Source organism: Trypanosoma brucei, chromosome 8 (assembly GCF_000210295.1).
Source record: "Trypanosoma brucei gambiense DAL972 chromosome 8, complete sequence".
NCBI lineage: Eukaryota > Euglenozoa > Kinetoplastea > Trypanosomatida > Trypanosomatidae > Trypanosoma > Trypanosoma brucei.
The window spans coordinates 1,185,450-1,202,639 of record NC_026741.1 but is presented as its reverse complement, the minus strand read 5'-3'; the positions used below and the strand labels follow the sequence as shown (position 1 = coordinate 1,202,639).

The window sequence follows — 17,190 nt, the reverse complement described above, 5'->3', positions numbered from 1 at the left end:
AATAAATGTCCATTCCTTGCCTCACAAGACGGTCTCGAGTTGTTGGAGAAGCTATTACATGACCCGGTGTTCCAACAGCAATGCGCTCGGTATGACGAAATGATGCGTGATCCCGTCAAGAACGCCGACGCGCTGCGCCAGCTTGAACGTGAGATGAGCTTGAGCATGAAGAGTGCAGCTGGTGGTGACCCGACCGCGTCTGGCAGTGTGGGAGGTGCAGGTGCATTAGATGGAACAAGTGCAGCAAAGGGTGCAAGGACTAGTTCTGATGGTGAAAGTTTTGCTGGTGGACTCCCTGGCGCTAGGGGGAGCGTTGCTGCTGTTGTGTACCCTTTTCTTCCGGAGACGTTTTTGGGTGTGTCGCAGGCTGAGTTGTACCTTGAGGATGACCCGTACTTCCAGGAGTTGCTGGCGCGGTACAACGAACTTGTTCCCGATGGTAGAAAGCCCGAATCACCCCTCGAGAAGCAAATATATGAGCAACTCTGCCGACGAGCAGGCCAAATTGCAGGAGACGTTCTGAAGCTCCAATCAGCAGAGCAGCGAGCAGCTGCACGCGATGCTTCACTGTACTCCTTTGTTGACCCTTCGCTGCTGGCTGAGGTTCCGCGGGACTTGACGTTGGAGGATGACGACGAATTCTGTGAACTCATGAAGAGACGCGATGAAGAGAAAGCGAAGGGACCTAACGAAGTAAATGCAGAGGTTATTCGAGAGGCTGAGGCTGGACTGGCCAAGCGAGTGAGGGCGATTGTTGAAGAACGCAAGGCCGAAGAGGAGTCCCTTGCAGCAGCTTACCCGTTTCTGGGACGTACCTTGAAAGGGATCCCGCTGGGCGAGTTGCATCTCATGTCAGATCCCACATTTGCGGAGCTAGCATCTCACTACACGCAGGATGCATCTAATATGGATCCGACGGCCCGGGCTCAGCAGGAGAAATTATTGCGTGACGCTGCTGACAAAATCGTGAGTGACCTCCGTTCCTCTAGGCTCCGTGCCGCAGTCCGTGCTGAAGGCCTCCGTGAGCGTTACCCGTTCTTGCCCGAAGAGCCTGTGCGTGGTGTGTGTCTCGCAGATGTGCGACCTGCTCAGCAACAGGAGTTCCGTGACCTGTCGAATGAGCTGGACGAGCTACGCCGCGATCCGGCAGGCGACGCAGAGGCGATTGCTGCTATGGAGGAGAAAATGAAGGCGCTCGTGACGCAATTGGCCGAGGAGAATGCTACGAAAACGGATGCGGTCCATAAACAGTATCCCTTCCTTCCGAAACGAGTAATGGGTATTCCTCTTGGTGAGCTTCCAATCAATGATGATGCAATGTTTTCTCAGTTGGGCCAGCGCTGGTTGCAGCAGAAGAGTAGCAGCGACGGTGGCAAAGATGCGGTAGCGACTGAGGAAGAGATGTTGCAGCGGGTTAAGGACCTTGCTCGTCTTGCAAGACTGGCTGAGAAGGAGAGTGAAGACGCCAATGAGTATGTGCGTGCGTGCAATCCCTTCCTTTTGTACGAAGATCGTAAGTGCGTGCTCCTCAGTGACATACCGCTTTCCAAAGATGATGGGTATCAGAAATTGTTTAATGAGCACCTCTCCGCGCTTGAGGACGCTGAGGCAAATGCGGAGCGACTGACAGAGCTGGAGGAGGCGTTGCGTGCTCGTGCTGATGAGCTGGCGCTTAATGAGTCGGTTAGGCGCACGTTGCTTAATAAATGTCCATTCCTTGCCTCACAAGACGGTCTCGAGTTGTCGGAGAAGCTATTACATGACCCGGTGTTCCAACAGCAATGCGCTCGGTATGACGAACTGATGCGTGATCCCGTCAAGAACGCCGACGCGCTGCGCCAGCTTGAACGTGAGATGAGCTTGAGCATGAAGAGTGCAGCTGGTGGTGACCCGACCGCGTCTGGCAGTGTGGGAGGTGCAGGTGCATTAGATGGAACAAGTGCAGCAAAGGGTGCAAGGACTAGTTCTGATGGTGAAAGTTTTGCTGGTGGACTCCCTGGCGCTAGGGGGAGCGTTGCTGCTGTTGTGTACCCTTTTCTTCCGGAGACGTTTTTGGGTGTGTCGCAGGCTGAGTTGTACCTTGAGGATGACCCGTACTTCCAGGAGTTGCTGGCGCGGTACAACGAACTTGTTCCCGATGGTAGAAAGCCCGAATCACCCCTCGAGAAGCAAATATATGAGCAACTCTGCCGACGAGCAGGCCAAATTGCAGGAGACGTTCTGAAGCTCCAATCAGCAGAGCAGCGAGCAGCTGCACGCGATGCTTCACTGTACTCCTTTGTTGACCCTTCGCTGCTGGCTGAGGTTCCGCGGGACTTGACGTTGGAGGATGACGACGAATTCTGTGAACTCATGAAGAGACGCGATGAAGAGAAAGCGAAGGGACCTAACGAAGTAAATGCAGAGGTTATTCGAGAGGCTGAGGCTGGACTGGCCAAGCGAGTGAGGGCGATTGTTGAAGAACGCAAGGCCGAAGAGGAGTCCCTTGCAGCAGCTTACCCGTTTCTGGGACGTACCTTGAAAGGGATCCCGCTGGGCGAGTTGCATCTCATGTCAGATCCCACATTTGCGGAGCTAGCATCTCACTACACGCAGGATGCATCTAATATGGATCCGACGGCCCGGGCTCAGCAGGAGAAATTATTGCGTGACGCTGCTGACAAAATCGTGAGTGACCTCCGTTCCTCTAGGCTCCGTGCCGCAGTCCGTGCTGAAGGCCTCCGTGAGCGTTACCCGTTCTTGCCCGAAGAGCCTGTGCGTGGTGTGTGTCTCGCAGATGTGCGACCTGCTCAGCAACAGGAGTTCCGTGACCTGTCGAATGAGCTGGACGAGCTACGCCGCGATCCGGCAGGCGACGCAGAGGCGATTGCTGCTATGGAGGAGAAAATGAAGGCGCTCGTGACGCAATTGGCCGAGGAGAATGCTACGAAAACGGATGCGGTCCATAAACAGTATCCCTTCCTTCCGAAACGAGTAATGGGTATTCCTCTTGGTGAGCTTCCAATCAATGATGATGCAATGTTTTCTCAGTTGGGCCAGCGCTGGTTGCAGCAGAAGATAAGCAGCGACGGTGGCAAAGATGCGGTAGCGACTGAGGAAGAGATGTTGCAGCGGGTTAAGGACCTTGCTCGTCTTGCAAGACTGGCTGAGAAGGAGAGTGAAGACGCCAATGAGTATGTGCGTGCGTGCAATCCCTTCCTTTTGTACGAAGATCGTAAGTGCGTGCTCCTCAGTGACATACCGCTTTCCAAAGATGATGGGTATCAGAAATTGTTTAATGAGCACCTCTCCGCGCTTGAGGACGCTGAGGCAAATGCGGAGCGACTGACAGAGCTGGAGGAGGCGTTGCGTGCTCGTGCTGATGAGCTGGCGCTTAATGAGTCGGTTAGGCGCACGTTGCTTAATAAATGTCCATTCCTTGCCTCACAAGACGGTCTCGAGTTGTCGGAGAAGCTATTACATGACCCGGTGTTCCAACAGCAATGCGCTCGGTATGACGAACTGATGCGTGATCCCGTCAAGAACGCCGACGCGCTGCGCCAGCTTGAACGTGAGATGAGCTTGAGCATGAAGAGTGCAGCTGGTGGTGACCCGACCGCGTCTGGCAGTGTGGGAGGTGCAGGTGCATTAGATGGAACAAGTGCAGCAAAGGGTGCAAGGACTAGTTCTGATGGTGAAAGTTTTGCTGGTGGACTCCCTGGCGCTAGGGGGAGCGTTGCTGCTGTTGTGTACCCTTTTCTTCCGGAGACGTTTTTGGGTGTGTCGCAGGCTGAGTTGTACCTTGAGGATGACCCGTACTTCCAGGAGTTGCTGGCGCGGTACAACGAACTTGTTCCCGATGGTAGAAAGCCCGAATCACCCCTCGAGAAGCAAATATATGAGCAACTCTGCCGACGAGCAGGCCAAATTGCAGGAGACGTTCTGAAGCTCCAATCAGCAGAGCAGCGAGCAGCTGCACGCGATGCTTCACTGTACTCCTTTGTTGACCCTTCGCTGCTGGCTGAGGTTCCGCGGGACTTGACGTTGGAGGATGACGACGAATTCTGTGAACTCATGAAGAGACGCGATGAAGAGAAAGCGAAGGGACCTAACGAAGTAAATGCAGAGGTTATTCGAGAGGCTGAGGCTGGACTGGCCAAGCGAGTGAGGGCGATTGTTGAAGAACGCAAGGCCGAAGAGGAGTCCCTTGCAGCAGCTTACCCGTTTCTGGGACGTACCTTGAAAGGGATCCCGCTGGGCGAGTTGCATCTCATGTCAGATCCCACATTTGCGGAGCTAGCATCTCACTACACGCAGGATGCATCTAATATGGATCCGACGGCCCGGGCTCAGCAGGAGAAATTATTGCGTGACGCTGCTGACAAAATCGTGAGTGACCTCCGTTCCTCTAGGCTCCGTGCCGCAGTCCGTGCTGAAGGCCTCCGTGAGCGTTACCCGTTCTTGCCCGAAGAGCCTGTGCGTGGTGTGTGTCTCGCAGATGTGCGACCTGCTCAGCAACAGGAGTTCCGTGACCTGTCGAATGAGCTGGACGAGCTACGCCTCGATTGGGAAGGCAATTCCGAGACAATTGCTGCTATGGAGGAGAAAATGAAGGCGCTCGTGACGCAATTGGCCGAGGAGAATGCTACGAAAACGGATGCGGTCCATAAACAGTATCCCTTCCTTCCGAAACGAGTAATGGGTATTCCTCTTGGTGAGCTTCCAATCAATGATGATGCAATGTTTTCTCAACTGTGTCGTCGTCGCGCTCGACAGGCAAAACTTGCTGGTGGTGCCAAAGGCGCAGTAGCGATTGAAAAAGAGATGTTGCAGCGGGTTAAGGACCTTGCTCGTCTTGCAAGACTGGCTGAGAAGGAGAGTGAAGACGCCAATGAGTATGTGCGTGCGTGCAATCCCTTCCTTTTGTACGAAGATCGTAAGTGCGTGCTCCTCAGTGACATACCGCTTTCCAAAGATGATGGGTATCAGAAATTGTTTAATGAGCACCTCTCCGCGCTTGAGGACGCTGAGGCAAATGCGGAGCGACTGACAGAGCTGGAGGAGGCGTTGCGTGCTCGTGCTGATGAGCTGGCGCTTAATGAGTCGATTAGGTGTGCGTTGCTTTTGAAGTATCCATTCCTTTCTTCTCTTGATGGTCTTAATGATTTGACTGTGTTGCTTCGTGACCCGGCTTTCCAACAGCAGTGCGATCGGTATGACGAACTGATGCGTGATCCCGTCAAGAACGCCGACGCGCTGCGTGAGTTGGAGGAGGAAATGAATAGGCGTGGTGAATATCTTTCTTGTTGCGACGCTCGGGGCGATGGAAGAAAGAGGGCTATGTCTTTTGTTATTCTTATGACGCCTTCCGGTGGTAATGCTGCCGAGGGAGCTTCTAATTTGGTTGGCACTGGCTCTAGAAAGTCTTTTAACGTGTCGCCGCGAAAGAGTAGGTTGAGTATTGTGGATGCCGATCAAAATCAACATTTATCTTCTTTGATGCTGATGCCGAACGAAAGTGCCATGGAGTGTTTTAAGGAAACAGAGGTGGTGAGCTTCGATGCGTGCTCGCGGAGAAAGCTGCACAAAATGAGAGGCCAGAAAAGAAGGAAAACACACTTTTTCTCCGATGGAGGTGCCGCCGTAGACGGTGAGGAGGAGGCGCTTGTTGGTGATGCGGAAACTGTAGTTGACGACGCTGCTGTTGGAGTAAAGGGGGATCACGATGATGCTGCCGAAGGTGCTCTGGCTCCTTCCATTGATGCTGGTGTTGGTGAAGAGAGCGATAACTTAAAGACGGCTGCTGGTGCTGAAGTTGTTGGGGACGAGACAAGCTCGGCGGCCGTGGCTGGGGGTGTCTGTGATGATGGAAAAAGTGGGTCAATATGTGCGGCTGATGCTGAGGGCGCCGAAGGCGATGGTGGCGTTACTGATGTTGTAGAAGGTGAAGGTGCTATCGTTAACGATGGTAGTATAAGCGGTCTCACTGACCACCGTGAAGCGGACGCTCTATGTGCATCGGAGCGTGACGCTGAAGGAAGCGCCGAAAAGGGAGATCGGCCAGAAGGAGATGAATTGTTGGCACTACGCCGTCGACGTATGGAAGAGTTCGATGCTGAATTGGAGGAACTACTGGTATTAGAAAATCGCTCACGATCTCTCCATGAAGAGGACGAGAGACACGACAGGGATCACATAATGCTAACGTGTGAGGATGAGGAGAAAACGATGGAAAATAGAAGGAGAGCAGCTGAGAAGGTGAAACGTTTGGTTGGAGAGGAGGAGCCGGGTGCTCGTCGTGAGGTGGAGGCCGGCGAAAAGGAGGAGATAGAGGACCTTAGGCAGGCACAAATGTTGTCACTAAGGTTAATAGAGTGTGTTGTGGCTCTTTCGAAAAAAGAAACAGAAAAGCGTCATGCCATCGAAGCCGAAGAACGGAAGTCCGTGAAAGCCATTAATTGTGTACGTGAGACCTCAGCACGTGATGCACTAACCGCCCAAGAACAACGCGAAAAGGATGAGCAAGTGGCGAAAAAAGAGGTGCAAAAGCAGGAAGCTACCTCCTTAATCAAAAGTGTCATATTTGCTTATAGGGCGCGGAGACGTTTGGCTAACCGCTTTTTAAATCGAAGGGCACATGAACATAAGAATGCCATGGAGGACATATACGGTGTGGAGCACAACAGCCGCTTAGCAATCGTCAATGAGGAAAAGAGCGATCTGCAAGGGTTGTTTGAGCTCAAAGACTTTTTGACCCAAAAAGTCCAGAAGGTGTCCCACAAGGTTTTTGTAGAATTGGAAAAGGAGGAGGATGATGCTCGACATCAATTGATCGATGATTTTATGGTTCATCTAAAAAATCTTCAGAGGGCATCTAGAAAGGTGCTTTCGAAGCAACGGGATCAGACCCCCTCGCTACAGGACTTGCTGCGGTTTGAGCAGCATGAGGAGGCCATGCGCACTGGTGAAGGCAGCGACTTGGAAGCAGGGCTTGGAGGTGCGGGGGAGGAAGCCGGTGGTGATGAAAGTGCCGATGAGGAGAAGGAAGAGGACTATGATGAACCTCTGAAAACCGGTAGATATAAGGGGTACGTCCTTGACTCCATCGGAACTTTTTTGCTGAAATATGAACGCGACCTCCGATGCTTTCGCGCCACTCTTGAGAAAAACAGGGCTGACACCGCTGTTGAACATGATTTATTGAAGAAGACACGCGATAATGCTACGCAGGACGTGGTTCATAACAGCAATGGAGCCTCATGGGTTCCGACGCGGCCCTTGCCATTGTCCGACCTTGTTCGCGGTCCGTCGGCGCAGTATCGTCGGGGCCGAATAGCCGATGTGAGGGGTACCAAATCGACGTCCAAATTGAACGGGGTAGATGGAAAAAATGGTTTGGCAGGTGAGCCCGCGCCTGCTGAATCTTCAAGGAAGACACATTAAGCTCAGTGTTTCGACCGCCATTGTTGTATGAGAGGTTTTAGGTCTAGTGAATAGGAGGTGGCCGGTGACTGTCCACGCCCCCGCCTCTTTTCACCGTCTCATCTTTTCCTTTGCTTTCTCCCTTTTTAATTTTTTTAGATGTAAATGGCCATGCTTTCATGTCATGTTATTATTATTGAAAGTGGCGGAATGGGTGCTTATTACCTTCTCTCTTGTTTGCCTCGCGTTTCATCATATGATGAAACTTCGTGCACCGATGTAATATTCCTGACGCGGTGTTTCTTGAAAATGTTTCGTCAGAATTGAAGAGCGCAGAGCTCCTTCTTACTGAATCAGGTGTTTCCATTTTGTTCTTATTTTTTGTTTTTGTTCCTGCTGAGGTCAAGGGTGGGGGAAGAGGAGATACTCGTTTGCCCCGTCCGTTCTTTCATTTAAACACCCGGGTTCCGACGCGCAGGGGGATGGGGGGAGAACATCATATATTCATGCCCTTCTGTTTTTGTCCTTCCTTCATTCTAATCTGTGGTGGGGGGCTCTCTGTCCATCACTCACATGCGCACCAGTGTTTAGTAACTCCAAAGGGTTCGTAAAGGCATTTAATATTTCTTCTACTGCAGTAATGGCGCAAGGTGACAACAGTCCTGTCAAGATCGTATTGCTTGGTGAAAGTGGCGTGGGGAAGTCTTCACTGCTTCTCTCGTTCTCGTTGGGCACATTTGATGGCGACGTCCGCTCAACCATAGGTATTGATTTCAGGACAAAGGATGTGAGTGTGGTGGATTCGATGGGGAGGCAGAAGAAACTCAAACTGCACTTGTGGGACACAGCGGGTCAAGAGCGGTTCCGGACGCTCACCAGCTCCTACTACCGGGGAGCGCATGCAGTGGTGTTGGTGTACGATGTCAATGAACCACAGACGTTCCATGCACTGAGAAAGTGGATCGATGAAGCAGATGCTTTCTGTCGTTTGGATGGGGTGGAGGAGGCGGTGGTGTATTTGCTCGTGGGAAATAAGATCGATAAGTGTGAGGTGGGAGGTGGTGCTACGGGCATGGCGGTTCCGAAGGAAGATGCTCAGCAGTTGGCGCGGGATCGGCATATGCTCCTCGCTTTTACGTCAGCAAAGACGCGTGTGGGGGTGGAGCAGGCCTTTGATGAGGTGGCGCGATCAGCGTACGAAAAAATGATGTCAAAAAGCGAAAGCCGCTACTCGGGTGTTAATCTCAGTAAAACAAGTGACCCCACAAGCGGCGCGGTGTGCTGTTAGGCGGCACAGGCATGCTGCTTGGCGGATTGCCATCTCGTTTTCTCGCTGTTTCTTTCTTTCGCGCGTGGCATTTGCAATACAAACCAACTTTAGGGGGTTGTTGCGCGCTTGAACCCCAGTTGGTAGTAATTTGTGGAGAATGTGAGATCAGTTTCTTTCTGTCGTTGCTTCGTCAAGATGTGGGTGTTGCTCCGTAACCGCTGTGTAAGCATGCGTTACGTGCATGTATGAAATGCTCCCGCAAAAGGTAAGGAAGGGATTGCTGGTGATATGCGTTTTCCCCTGCACTGTGTTAGTTGCCACGGCTCCCTCCTTTCGTTAACTCGCTCTTATCTCCCATTTTTACCACTGTTCTCAGCATAATCCCAACAGCAGTTCTTTCCTTCCCCTCATGCCCTTCAGTATGGCCGCATAGTGCTGTCATCCCACTGTCTCGACCATCTGGCAGTAAGAACAGTGGGCAAACACTGAGGGCGAGTATGCGTTCCCAGCTGTGGAAGCGCACTTCCCCCTCCCCCAAGCCCCGGTGATCCTCCGTATCGCCGTTTTGGTTGTTACATGTCAAGTGCCCTCTCCATTTCGATGACGCGAACAGGAAACCGCCTCTCAACTTCCTTTTGGACGGAGCACGGTTCTCTGACACTGGCGTGGCTGCCGGCGCCGTCAGAGGGCATCCTCCTGACGACCATTTCACCCTTGCAGCGCTTGCTATGACGATTTACTGCCGTTGTCGGGTCTCGAAGCCGCTGCAGGTTGGAATGGCTCGGGAGTGTGGCGGAGGCCCAACAGGCGATTTCACTCCGGACGTGGGAGTGTTTTTTTTTTCGGTGGTGTGCGTGTGTGTGTGATTGCGAGGGGGGGGGTTGAGCCCCCCAGGAATTGCGTGCTCCGCTGAATCGTTAGTGCTGCCACATGTGCGACGGTGCGCGCGCACGAGAAAGAGGAGGGGGGCCCGGCAGTGTCTACTGTTAGGGGTTGGGAGTATCCAATGCCCATTTATCTCTGTGCCCCTCAGGGTGCACTGTCTTCCATTTGCGGCGTCCGGCTAACTGCCATGCATCGCTGCGTTCCTCCTTTACACGGGAGCTAACTCGATGGTAATGGATTTCTCCTGCTTGATGAAGGGGAAAACGCAATCAGTTCATTGCCGAACTTGGGGGCTCTTCCGCACTTCCACTTTCCTCGTATGGTATGCTGCATCATTTCATCTTTTTTCTTTTTGGGTTCTCGTTCACCAGTGGCTAGGGGACCGTTAATCCCCGGGTTCTCCGCAAAGTGTTTTAATCGCAGACTAATCTTGTGGCGTCCGTTTCGCTCAGTCTGTTTGTTCTCCACCCCAGCGGGTGCCGACTTCAAGAAAACTAGCCATGTCCGATCCCTGCTCTCGCACTAAGTAATAATTAATAACCAAACCCGCCACACGCCTTGCTTATACATGCCGTTACCTAAATCTAAGGAAAACTGGATCCACGCGAGAGTGATGAGGGGGAGTGGGATTCGCCAAAACCAGTTTAGCGCACCAGCATATCGTTGCGATCGTGCCGTGACCGTCAAAAGGATTCGTTAAATTTTTCTATAGAAACCCGTTTGGTAGTTCCCTGAAAAGTCTTTGCTTACTCGAGGGTTGTGCCTGTTTTTCCCCTTCTGTTCGTTTGTTTGTTGTGATGCCGCTGTGAAATCAGGGCTTATCAGATTATACTGCTTTAAAGAGCTCTCCCGACACCGCGAGTGCCAGGCTCCGAGAGAGCCGGCCATTCCAATATCCTTATGCTTTCAAGTGTGGGGCTGCACTGCGTTCCTTTTACTCGGTGTACAGCTGTCGTTTCCGCCTTCCTTCCTTCCCTCCTTGCTCCACGGCTGCGTCTTCGTCTACAAGGTGGAGAACCGTGGCACTGTCGGTGGCTTGTGCTTCTTTTCTTAAAGCATCGTTTTCCCATTAATCAGAATATGTCGGCCTCTCCGGCCGCTTGTGTACAACCGGTTCCAACCGCCACACCTCGCTGTCATTTTGATTCCCCGGGGCGTTATGTATGGAGGAGGCCCCGGAGTTCAGCCACCAGGGTTCCTGTGGTTGGTCGTGCGTCCGAGGTGCATTTTGTAGACGGAACGTCCGCGCTTTCGTGCGTTGGCGCAGTCCCTGCCGATATCGTGTGCGTGTGTGTGTGTGGGGGGGGGCCGGGAGGCTTCCAATTCCAAAGGGCGATGTATAGGGGCTGTCGCTCAACGGAACCACCCCGCACTCGGTGGCGCGATTGCCTCTGCAGCGGCGTGGTGCCGGTGTAGACAACTTTTCCCTCGTATCCGGGCGGCCGGTGGTTGCGGCCTCGCTGTCGCCCGTGGTGATGTGGTTTTCCCATCGTGGCGGACCAGCGGACACGCCGCCTCCATGGTTTTTCAGTGGTCACTCAAGACGGGAGCAGAGGTCCACCAACCACTGTGGGGCACGCTGCTAGCGGGCGGTGTTGCATTTTTTCCCCGTTACAGATGGTGGTTCGCGCAGACGCGTCTGCTGGCGGTGTGAACACGTGTGCGGGGTGCTTCCTCGCACGGAACGCTTCACCAGTATACGAAACAGGAGTTCCACCGTGCCAGAACGTCGCCACCCCTTCCACGGTTAACACATGGCAATATGGCCATAGGAGGGGGCCCTCCGTCTCCTGTGGGTGCGGGCGTGGTAAGCGGCGCAAACTGGTCTGATTTTCCCATCCGTCGAGGGTAGATAAACGATCCCACTTTCTATCTTACGTAGTTAGTGGCGTCGCTGAACTTTCTCCAGCCCTCTTGAGGAATCCCTACTTACGTCAATTTTCCTGGAAGGCGATCCTCTTCCAACGTTCCGTCGAAGACGGTTTTTTTTTCCTTGTTTATTTTGCGTTGGGCTGTCGAAGGTAGGCGTGTTTTGCGGCTGACCCTGGACAGTTTTTTGTCGGTGCTCCCCTCCTTCTTTTAGCTCTCAATGCGCAAATTTTAAATTATGGTTCGTCTTCCGGCTAAGTGGGCACAAACCGGCCAGGTGCCCTTTCAAGCCGGTTGTCCCAATTTCGCCTTACTGGGATGCATGCTCCCATTTTGCATTCTCTTGTTAGTAGCGATCCTAGCGCGCATTGGGTGCGGTTCGCTTTCTTCCTTCCTCACCAAGTCCGCAGCTCGAAAGTGACTGCTGCAGCTGCCGCTGCACACCCCGGCTTTCGGTAAAGGAGCACAGGCGTTTTCCCGCCAATAAGGGCATAGTGGCGCCGAGTGAACGGGGACGGGGCTCCTCGAACTCTGGTCGCTTACTTATGGGGCGACGGCCGTGAGCTGGTCTGCCGATTGCTCTACGTGAAATGAAAGCCCCTTTCGAACCAGGGTACCCACCGATTTACCCAATCCCTCCGTAGATATCGTGCATGGTGCTGGTTCTCCACGTTCGTTTCGGAGAGGTATGTCAAAGCAGGCGCTTTTGGAAATGTATGTCTGCGTGTGCCTCCGGTGTGGGGCAGCGCGGCCAGACTTTAGGCCAAGGCGGCTGCTAGTGGATGGCGTTTCCGGTCTCGAGTTCGGTGGCGCTGTTTCCCTTTTGCCCTCTCCAATTTTCCTGTGGACGCGGTCCACGGGTTCTCCCTTCCCGTTGTCCATACGGGCAACGAGGTGGAACCCTATGGGGCCTCGCTTTGTAGGCTGTTGAGGGGTCCCCTTTACTTCTCCGTTTCCCCTTTGGCGAGCACTACGGGTCGCGCTTGAGGGCCTTTTTGCTTCTTCCGTAGCCCTCAGCGCTTCAGAGAGAGGACGAAGGTCCTTTCTTTTCCGCGTCGGTGGGACGACGCTGCTCCCAATCCTCCCCACCGTTCTGCCGTTTCATCGGTCTTCGTGTGCCACGGCGGCATGCCACAGTAGCCCCCCCACGATATACCTTCGCCAAGGGGCGGATGGAGAGGCGTCCGGTGCCTGATTCAGCTGGTGTTTACGATTTGCAGTTGTTGGGCTATTGCGGGTCTGCTGCCGTTATGGGGGGTCGCTGTTTTCCTTCGTTGGGTTCCATCCTGCGGCGGTGTTCATAGGTGGTGTAAGCTCGGCGTTTCCAACGTTGTTTCGCTTTCCTCGACATTGTTCTGGGATGAGGCGTCCACCCTATTTCGCACCGTGCGCGAACGGGACGGGACCGTTAGTGGTGTTTTGAGTGGGAAGGGTGGTTAGGGTTGCTCCGAGTCTCGCCGTCGTCGTTGATCTGGGTGTGGGAGTACCTCCGGTGCGCATAAAAATAAATAAATAAATAAATTCTCTTTTCGTGTGTAGGGGCGGCGGAGTTTCCTTATTACTTCTTTTATGTATTATTATCATTTCCCCCTTCGTTGTTGAGGCCGCAGTGTTCAGTACGAAGTCCGGTGCTAGACATGTTGCTTTCTGGTTCCCCCCACTACGAAACATGGTGACTATTAGTGCGATAAGACAGCCTCGAGTGCTGCGAGTGCTCCCCCCACTTATGCTGCGCAACGCGGTCGCAACGTATGCATCACCCCGGATTGACTGCGCACCCCGCCACTACATTGAAAACAAAGTGTTTTGCGTGCGTTATTTTTGTAATTATATGCACACACGCGTTTGGCAGAGTCCAAGGTTTAACTTTTTCATTTTGCAATTAAGTGTTTGTGCTGAAGTATATGCGCTCAAGGCACCTCGAGGAGCTGTGCAAAAACACTCAAAGAAAAAAAAAAGAACAATGTTTTTTTTTTCGCTTTTAGCAAACAAAAAAATTGATCAGTTTCGTCCTCTTCCTCGAATGAGATATTAGTAAGAATGAAGGGGTGATTGTCAATGAAAAGGAAAAGTTTGTGTGCCTTTCCTTTGTTTTTTTCCATTGTCACCGATCTTTAGGTTCCTCTTCGTCAGTATATCCCACAGAAAGGAGGGGGATATGCAGTGACTTACCGCTCCATCTCGAACCACGTGGTGGAGTGTGAATGGAATAGTTGTTAATGTTCCTCTCTACTCATCCACTTTACCGCTAAGCTTGACAGTCACTCCTCTACGAACGCAAGATAATCAACATTACTACATCTTAGTTCAAATATGTCTTTGCCACTATTGACTTACGTATCCCCTCTGTCAAAGAGTCTCTGTGGAATGACTCTTCATGACAAGCCTGCCGCCATTCTGAGGCGAGTTAAGGGCAACCACTAAGTGTTTTCTTTTGCATTTTTCGTGTCCCTAGGGGAGGGACTCAGTTGATGGTTCGCGCCACGCTGCGCACACAGCTGAACCTCCTCTCCAGGCAACCGGTTATAGTTGTTTGTTTTAACCAAGTGCCCCCCCCCCCCCAATTGACGTGGAGCGGCTTTTAATTTTATTTAACCTGCTCAGGGGAGGAGAGATGAGAGAATGTCCACTTTCCCCCATTGAAGGGGCATGTACAAATGAACATGGAAGCACGTGAAAACGTCGATTCCATGGTAGGTATTTGACATTGCATAGCACTGACACCCAAGCACGACCCCCTTCTCCTGTTTTTTTTGCAATAAAATCACTCTTAATAAATAAAATCAGAAGGTACAGATAAACAAAGGCTGGAAATGGGTCTGATGTTTTGACCTTTGCGTATTCTATTGCTCGTAGCACCGGGGCCCTCGTTTTATGACAACGTGCCCGTAGGGACTGTTAGGGTACGTCCAGTGTGCTTAGTGTTGTGATGGATGTGGAAGTATCAGCGTCGGCTGTCAGGACTGTTGTTGTTATTGATACTGCTATATTTGTTAGTGGGCAACCATGGTTTGTTCACTCTGCGATCACGAATAAAAATTTAACGAACCGTTTGGTTGCCACTGTTGCGGTTGTGAAGAAGGGATCTTTCTTTATCCGTTGTTGTCGCTCTTACGTCGTCTTCAGTATTTCCATATCTGAAGAGTCTACGTCTTTCTCAGCTTTCTGCACATGTAAGTGTATATGTATGGTTGTTCGTACGTATGTTGATCGTTTAACTTTAATGTGGGCCAAGTATTTCAGCTTTCCGACCCCTTGATGTCACAAAGCTGTATTCATGTTGGTGGCGAGTTGTTTTCCCTTGCGGTGTACAAGTGATTTAGCTTTTAAAGAATAAAGTTGAGGTTGGTTACCCGCGTTGTGTTAGGGAGAAGAAAGTCTCTTCATACCTGTGGCTGTTTACCGCGCGTCTGACACAGGGGCTTCGCTTACGAGAGTGAATTGAAGCCCTTATCGCAACGACAGGGAAGCATTGGTTATGAAACTCAGTGTGCTTGTGTGTTCAATGTCGCGAACTACTGGGGTTGCATGGACATAGACATGTCTATTCATTTCTGTATGCATGTATGCAGTCTCAGAAATTTCTGTACCACGGGCACGTGTATTTTCATTGTCTGAGTTTGAACTGCCACCACTAACCACTGAATGAGGTGCGTATTATTTACACTTTATGTCATTACTTCTTTTTTGACTATTGGAGGGACGATGAAGGACAAAAATAAGTGCACTTTTAGGTATTTTGAAGTGCTTCCAATAGATCATGAGCCCGAATACCAAAATGGCTACGTTTGTGATATTTGTTTTATGGAGTACTCCGAGGGTCCCTTTTTCCATTGCTCAAAGAGCGGAAAAGATGTGTGTCTGCGCTGTGGCGGTAAAATGGGGCTTACTCCTTTCACTGCACTGGTGAGCAAGGTAATGAGGCCTACTGTCTACTGGAGTGAGAGTGAGAGCTCTAGAGCAATTGCACTTTGCTACCAGATCCATCGAGACATTCTTGGGTGCCATTTCATCGATGGCGCCAACCTTCTTATATCTACTCGTGACGATCTTCCAAGTTACTTTATTGATTCGAATTGTTGCATTGAAAAATCGATCGTGTTGTCGAGGTCTGACATAGAGCGTAGGTTTCCATGGGCTGGGGAAGTTGCGGAAGCGATGGGGGTAAATGCTGTTAGTTTCCATGAGACATCAGCTTGTAATGATCAGTCACGTTTGTGCTTTTTATCCTCCTTCCGCGTAGAAGGAGCATTCATAGAATTCCGGTTTTCCGATGGTTTTTGTGAGTTGGTACATTGTGAAAATGGAACTATTGTTGCTATAAGAGATTCCGCAGTCCTTTCTTGCTTCTTGATGGGGTTGCCTGTACGGTGGGGTCGATCTCTTCCGAAAGCAGCTAGCTCAGTCTTGGAATGGTATTTAAAAGGAGGACAAAGGTAGGAAAATCAGTGCCTCACATGCACTACTATATACAGGCACACGCTGGCATATGCGTGCCCATACTTAAATGCTGTGACACCTATAACACTGTGTGGTCCCGCTCTTACACACTGCCTGCGTCTCTTCCTCTCACGATTGTGTAGCGCTAATAGTCTACCTGCACTTTCCCACTTCCACACATGCTTCCTCTTGTTTGAAACAAGAAAATAAAAATTATCGCATTTATTTGGAAATGAAAAGTGATGATGAAGGTAGGGATACATAAAATGCCTATGCAAGGAAGCCTTGCTTCGCGGACTGCGGCACCTATTAGAGTAGAGTGACTTGTCTTTCGGGGTCTCTTTATTCCGGCTAACGAGTGGTATGCTTCGTTTTCGCTCCACTGGAAATTTTGGTGGTGACGAAATTCTCTGTAGTCTTTCTTTTTATTGTCACTTCGGGTGACACTATACAGGACGTGACGGTAGTCTAGATTCTTCCTACCGTTACTGTATCGCACCCAGAAAGGTGCCTGAACGACGTTACCGATTCCCATCGAAAATGTCGCCACACAATTCAGTTGTGGCGGTAACATTCTCCCTTATGATAGGTGCCATATCTGTTTACAGAATCGTGCTGAGAATCCACTATGACCTCGTTATATGACGAGACTGTTTGTAATGAATCACGAGAATTATACGTGACCCGGCGTTCGGTATGACAAATAACAATGAGACTTGATCAGAAGAATTTTAAACAGAATTAACGGTGTGCACGTATTCTCATTTGAGGATCGTACCACAAGAGCGCGGTGATGCCTCACTGCACCAACTCAACTTCTTCACAACCAGCGAAACGAAAAACGAGCAACACCCCTTCTACAACGCATGTACGAGCAAAACAGTAACCGAGGCGTCACTTCAAAGCACCTAACACATTCGTGTTCGTCCCAAAAATAGGTAGAAGGACCGGGAAAAAACACTATGAACAGCATGTGTAAAAAAAAACCCATACACAGAAAACAAAACAACACACAAAAAGATAAAAATAATCAGCAGTGAAACACTAAAAATATATTTAACGTATACGAACTCATATCGACTATTAACCATCCACGTAACGACAAACAAAAAAAACAATGAAGAGGAAAAAAAGTAAAATGAAGAAAAAGAATAAACCAGAAACGACAATACAGCTATTTAAAAATGTACTAACAACAAATATATCGAAGGAAAAGCAATTCATCTGGACCCCACAACGTATATATAAAAATGGGGCATTTCTCAGGTGGGTGTGGTAAATTACGTGTGTACGTACCTCCTCCTTATATCGGGAGTGATCGCTGT

At 50.9% G+C, this 17,190-nt stretch overlaps 6 protein-coding genes across 6 annotated transcripts in view; 4 read left to right on the top strand and 2 right to left on the bottom strand.

The window, feature by feature from the left end:
• Nucleotides 1-7,422, top strand: part of TbgDal_VIII4590 (hypothetical protein, conserved) — a gene marked incomplete at both ends in the record, with an annotated part of 14,157 nt that extends 6,735 nt beyond the window's left edge. Inside the window, one exon of the mRNA XM_011777492.1 lies at nucleotides 1-7,422. Within this exon, the coding sequence (XP_011775794.1) occupies nucleotides 1-7,422 (7,422 nt within the window).
• A 619-nt stretch (nucleotides 7,423-8,041) lies between these two features.
• TbgDal_VIII4580 (small GTP-binding protein Rab18) lies at nucleotides 8,042-8,689 on the top strand (the record flags this gene model as incomplete). Its single annotated transcript, XM_011777491.1, has 1 exon — nucleotides 8,042-8,689. The coding sequence occupies one exon, from the start codon at nucleotides 8,042-8,044 to the stop codon at nucleotides 8,687-8,689; it is 648 nt and encodes a 215-aa protein (XP_011775793.1).
• Nucleotides 8,690-11,968: 3,279 nt separating this feature from the next.
• Nucleotides 11,969-12,307, bottom strand: TbgDal_VIII4570 (hypothetical protein, unlikely; the record flags this gene model as incomplete). Its single annotated transcript, XM_011777490.1, has 1 exon — nucleotides 11,969-12,307. The coding sequence occupies one exon, from the start codon at nucleotides 12,305-12,307 to the stop codon at nucleotides 11,969-11,971; it is 339 nt and encodes a 112-aa protein (XP_011775792.1).
• Nucleotides 12,308-13,094: 787 nt separating this feature from the next.
• On the top strand, nucleotides 13,095-13,460 carry TbgDal_VIII4560 (hypothetical protein, unlikely; the record flags this gene model as incomplete). The annotated part of the gene is made up of 1 exon (XM_011777489.1): nucleotides 13,095-13,460. One exon carries the CDS (start codon nucleotides 13,095-13,097, stop codon nucleotides 13,458-13,460), a length of 366 nt encoding a protein of 121 aa, XP_011775791.1.
• Nucleotides 13,461-15,070: 1,610 nt separating this feature from the next.
• Nucleotides 15,071-15,865, top strand: TbgDal_VIII4550 (hypothetical protein, conserved; the record flags this gene model as incomplete). Its single annotated transcript, XM_011777488.1, has 1 exon — nucleotides 15,071-15,865. The coding sequence occupies one exon, from the start codon at nucleotides 15,071-15,073 to the stop codon at nucleotides 15,863-15,865; it is 795 nt and encodes a 264-aa protein (XP_011775790.1).
• Nucleotides 15,866-16,010: 145 nt separating this feature from the next.
• TbgDal_VIII4540 (hypothetical protein, unlikely) lies at nucleotides 16,011-16,439 on the bottom strand (the record flags this gene model as incomplete). The annotated part of the gene is made up of 1 exon (XM_011777487.1): nucleotides 16,011-16,439. One exon carries the CDS (start codon nucleotides 16,437-16,439, stop codon nucleotides 16,011-16,013), a length of 429 nt encoding a protein of 142 aa, XP_011775789.1.
• Nucleotides 16,440-17,190: the final 751 nt, after the last annotated feature.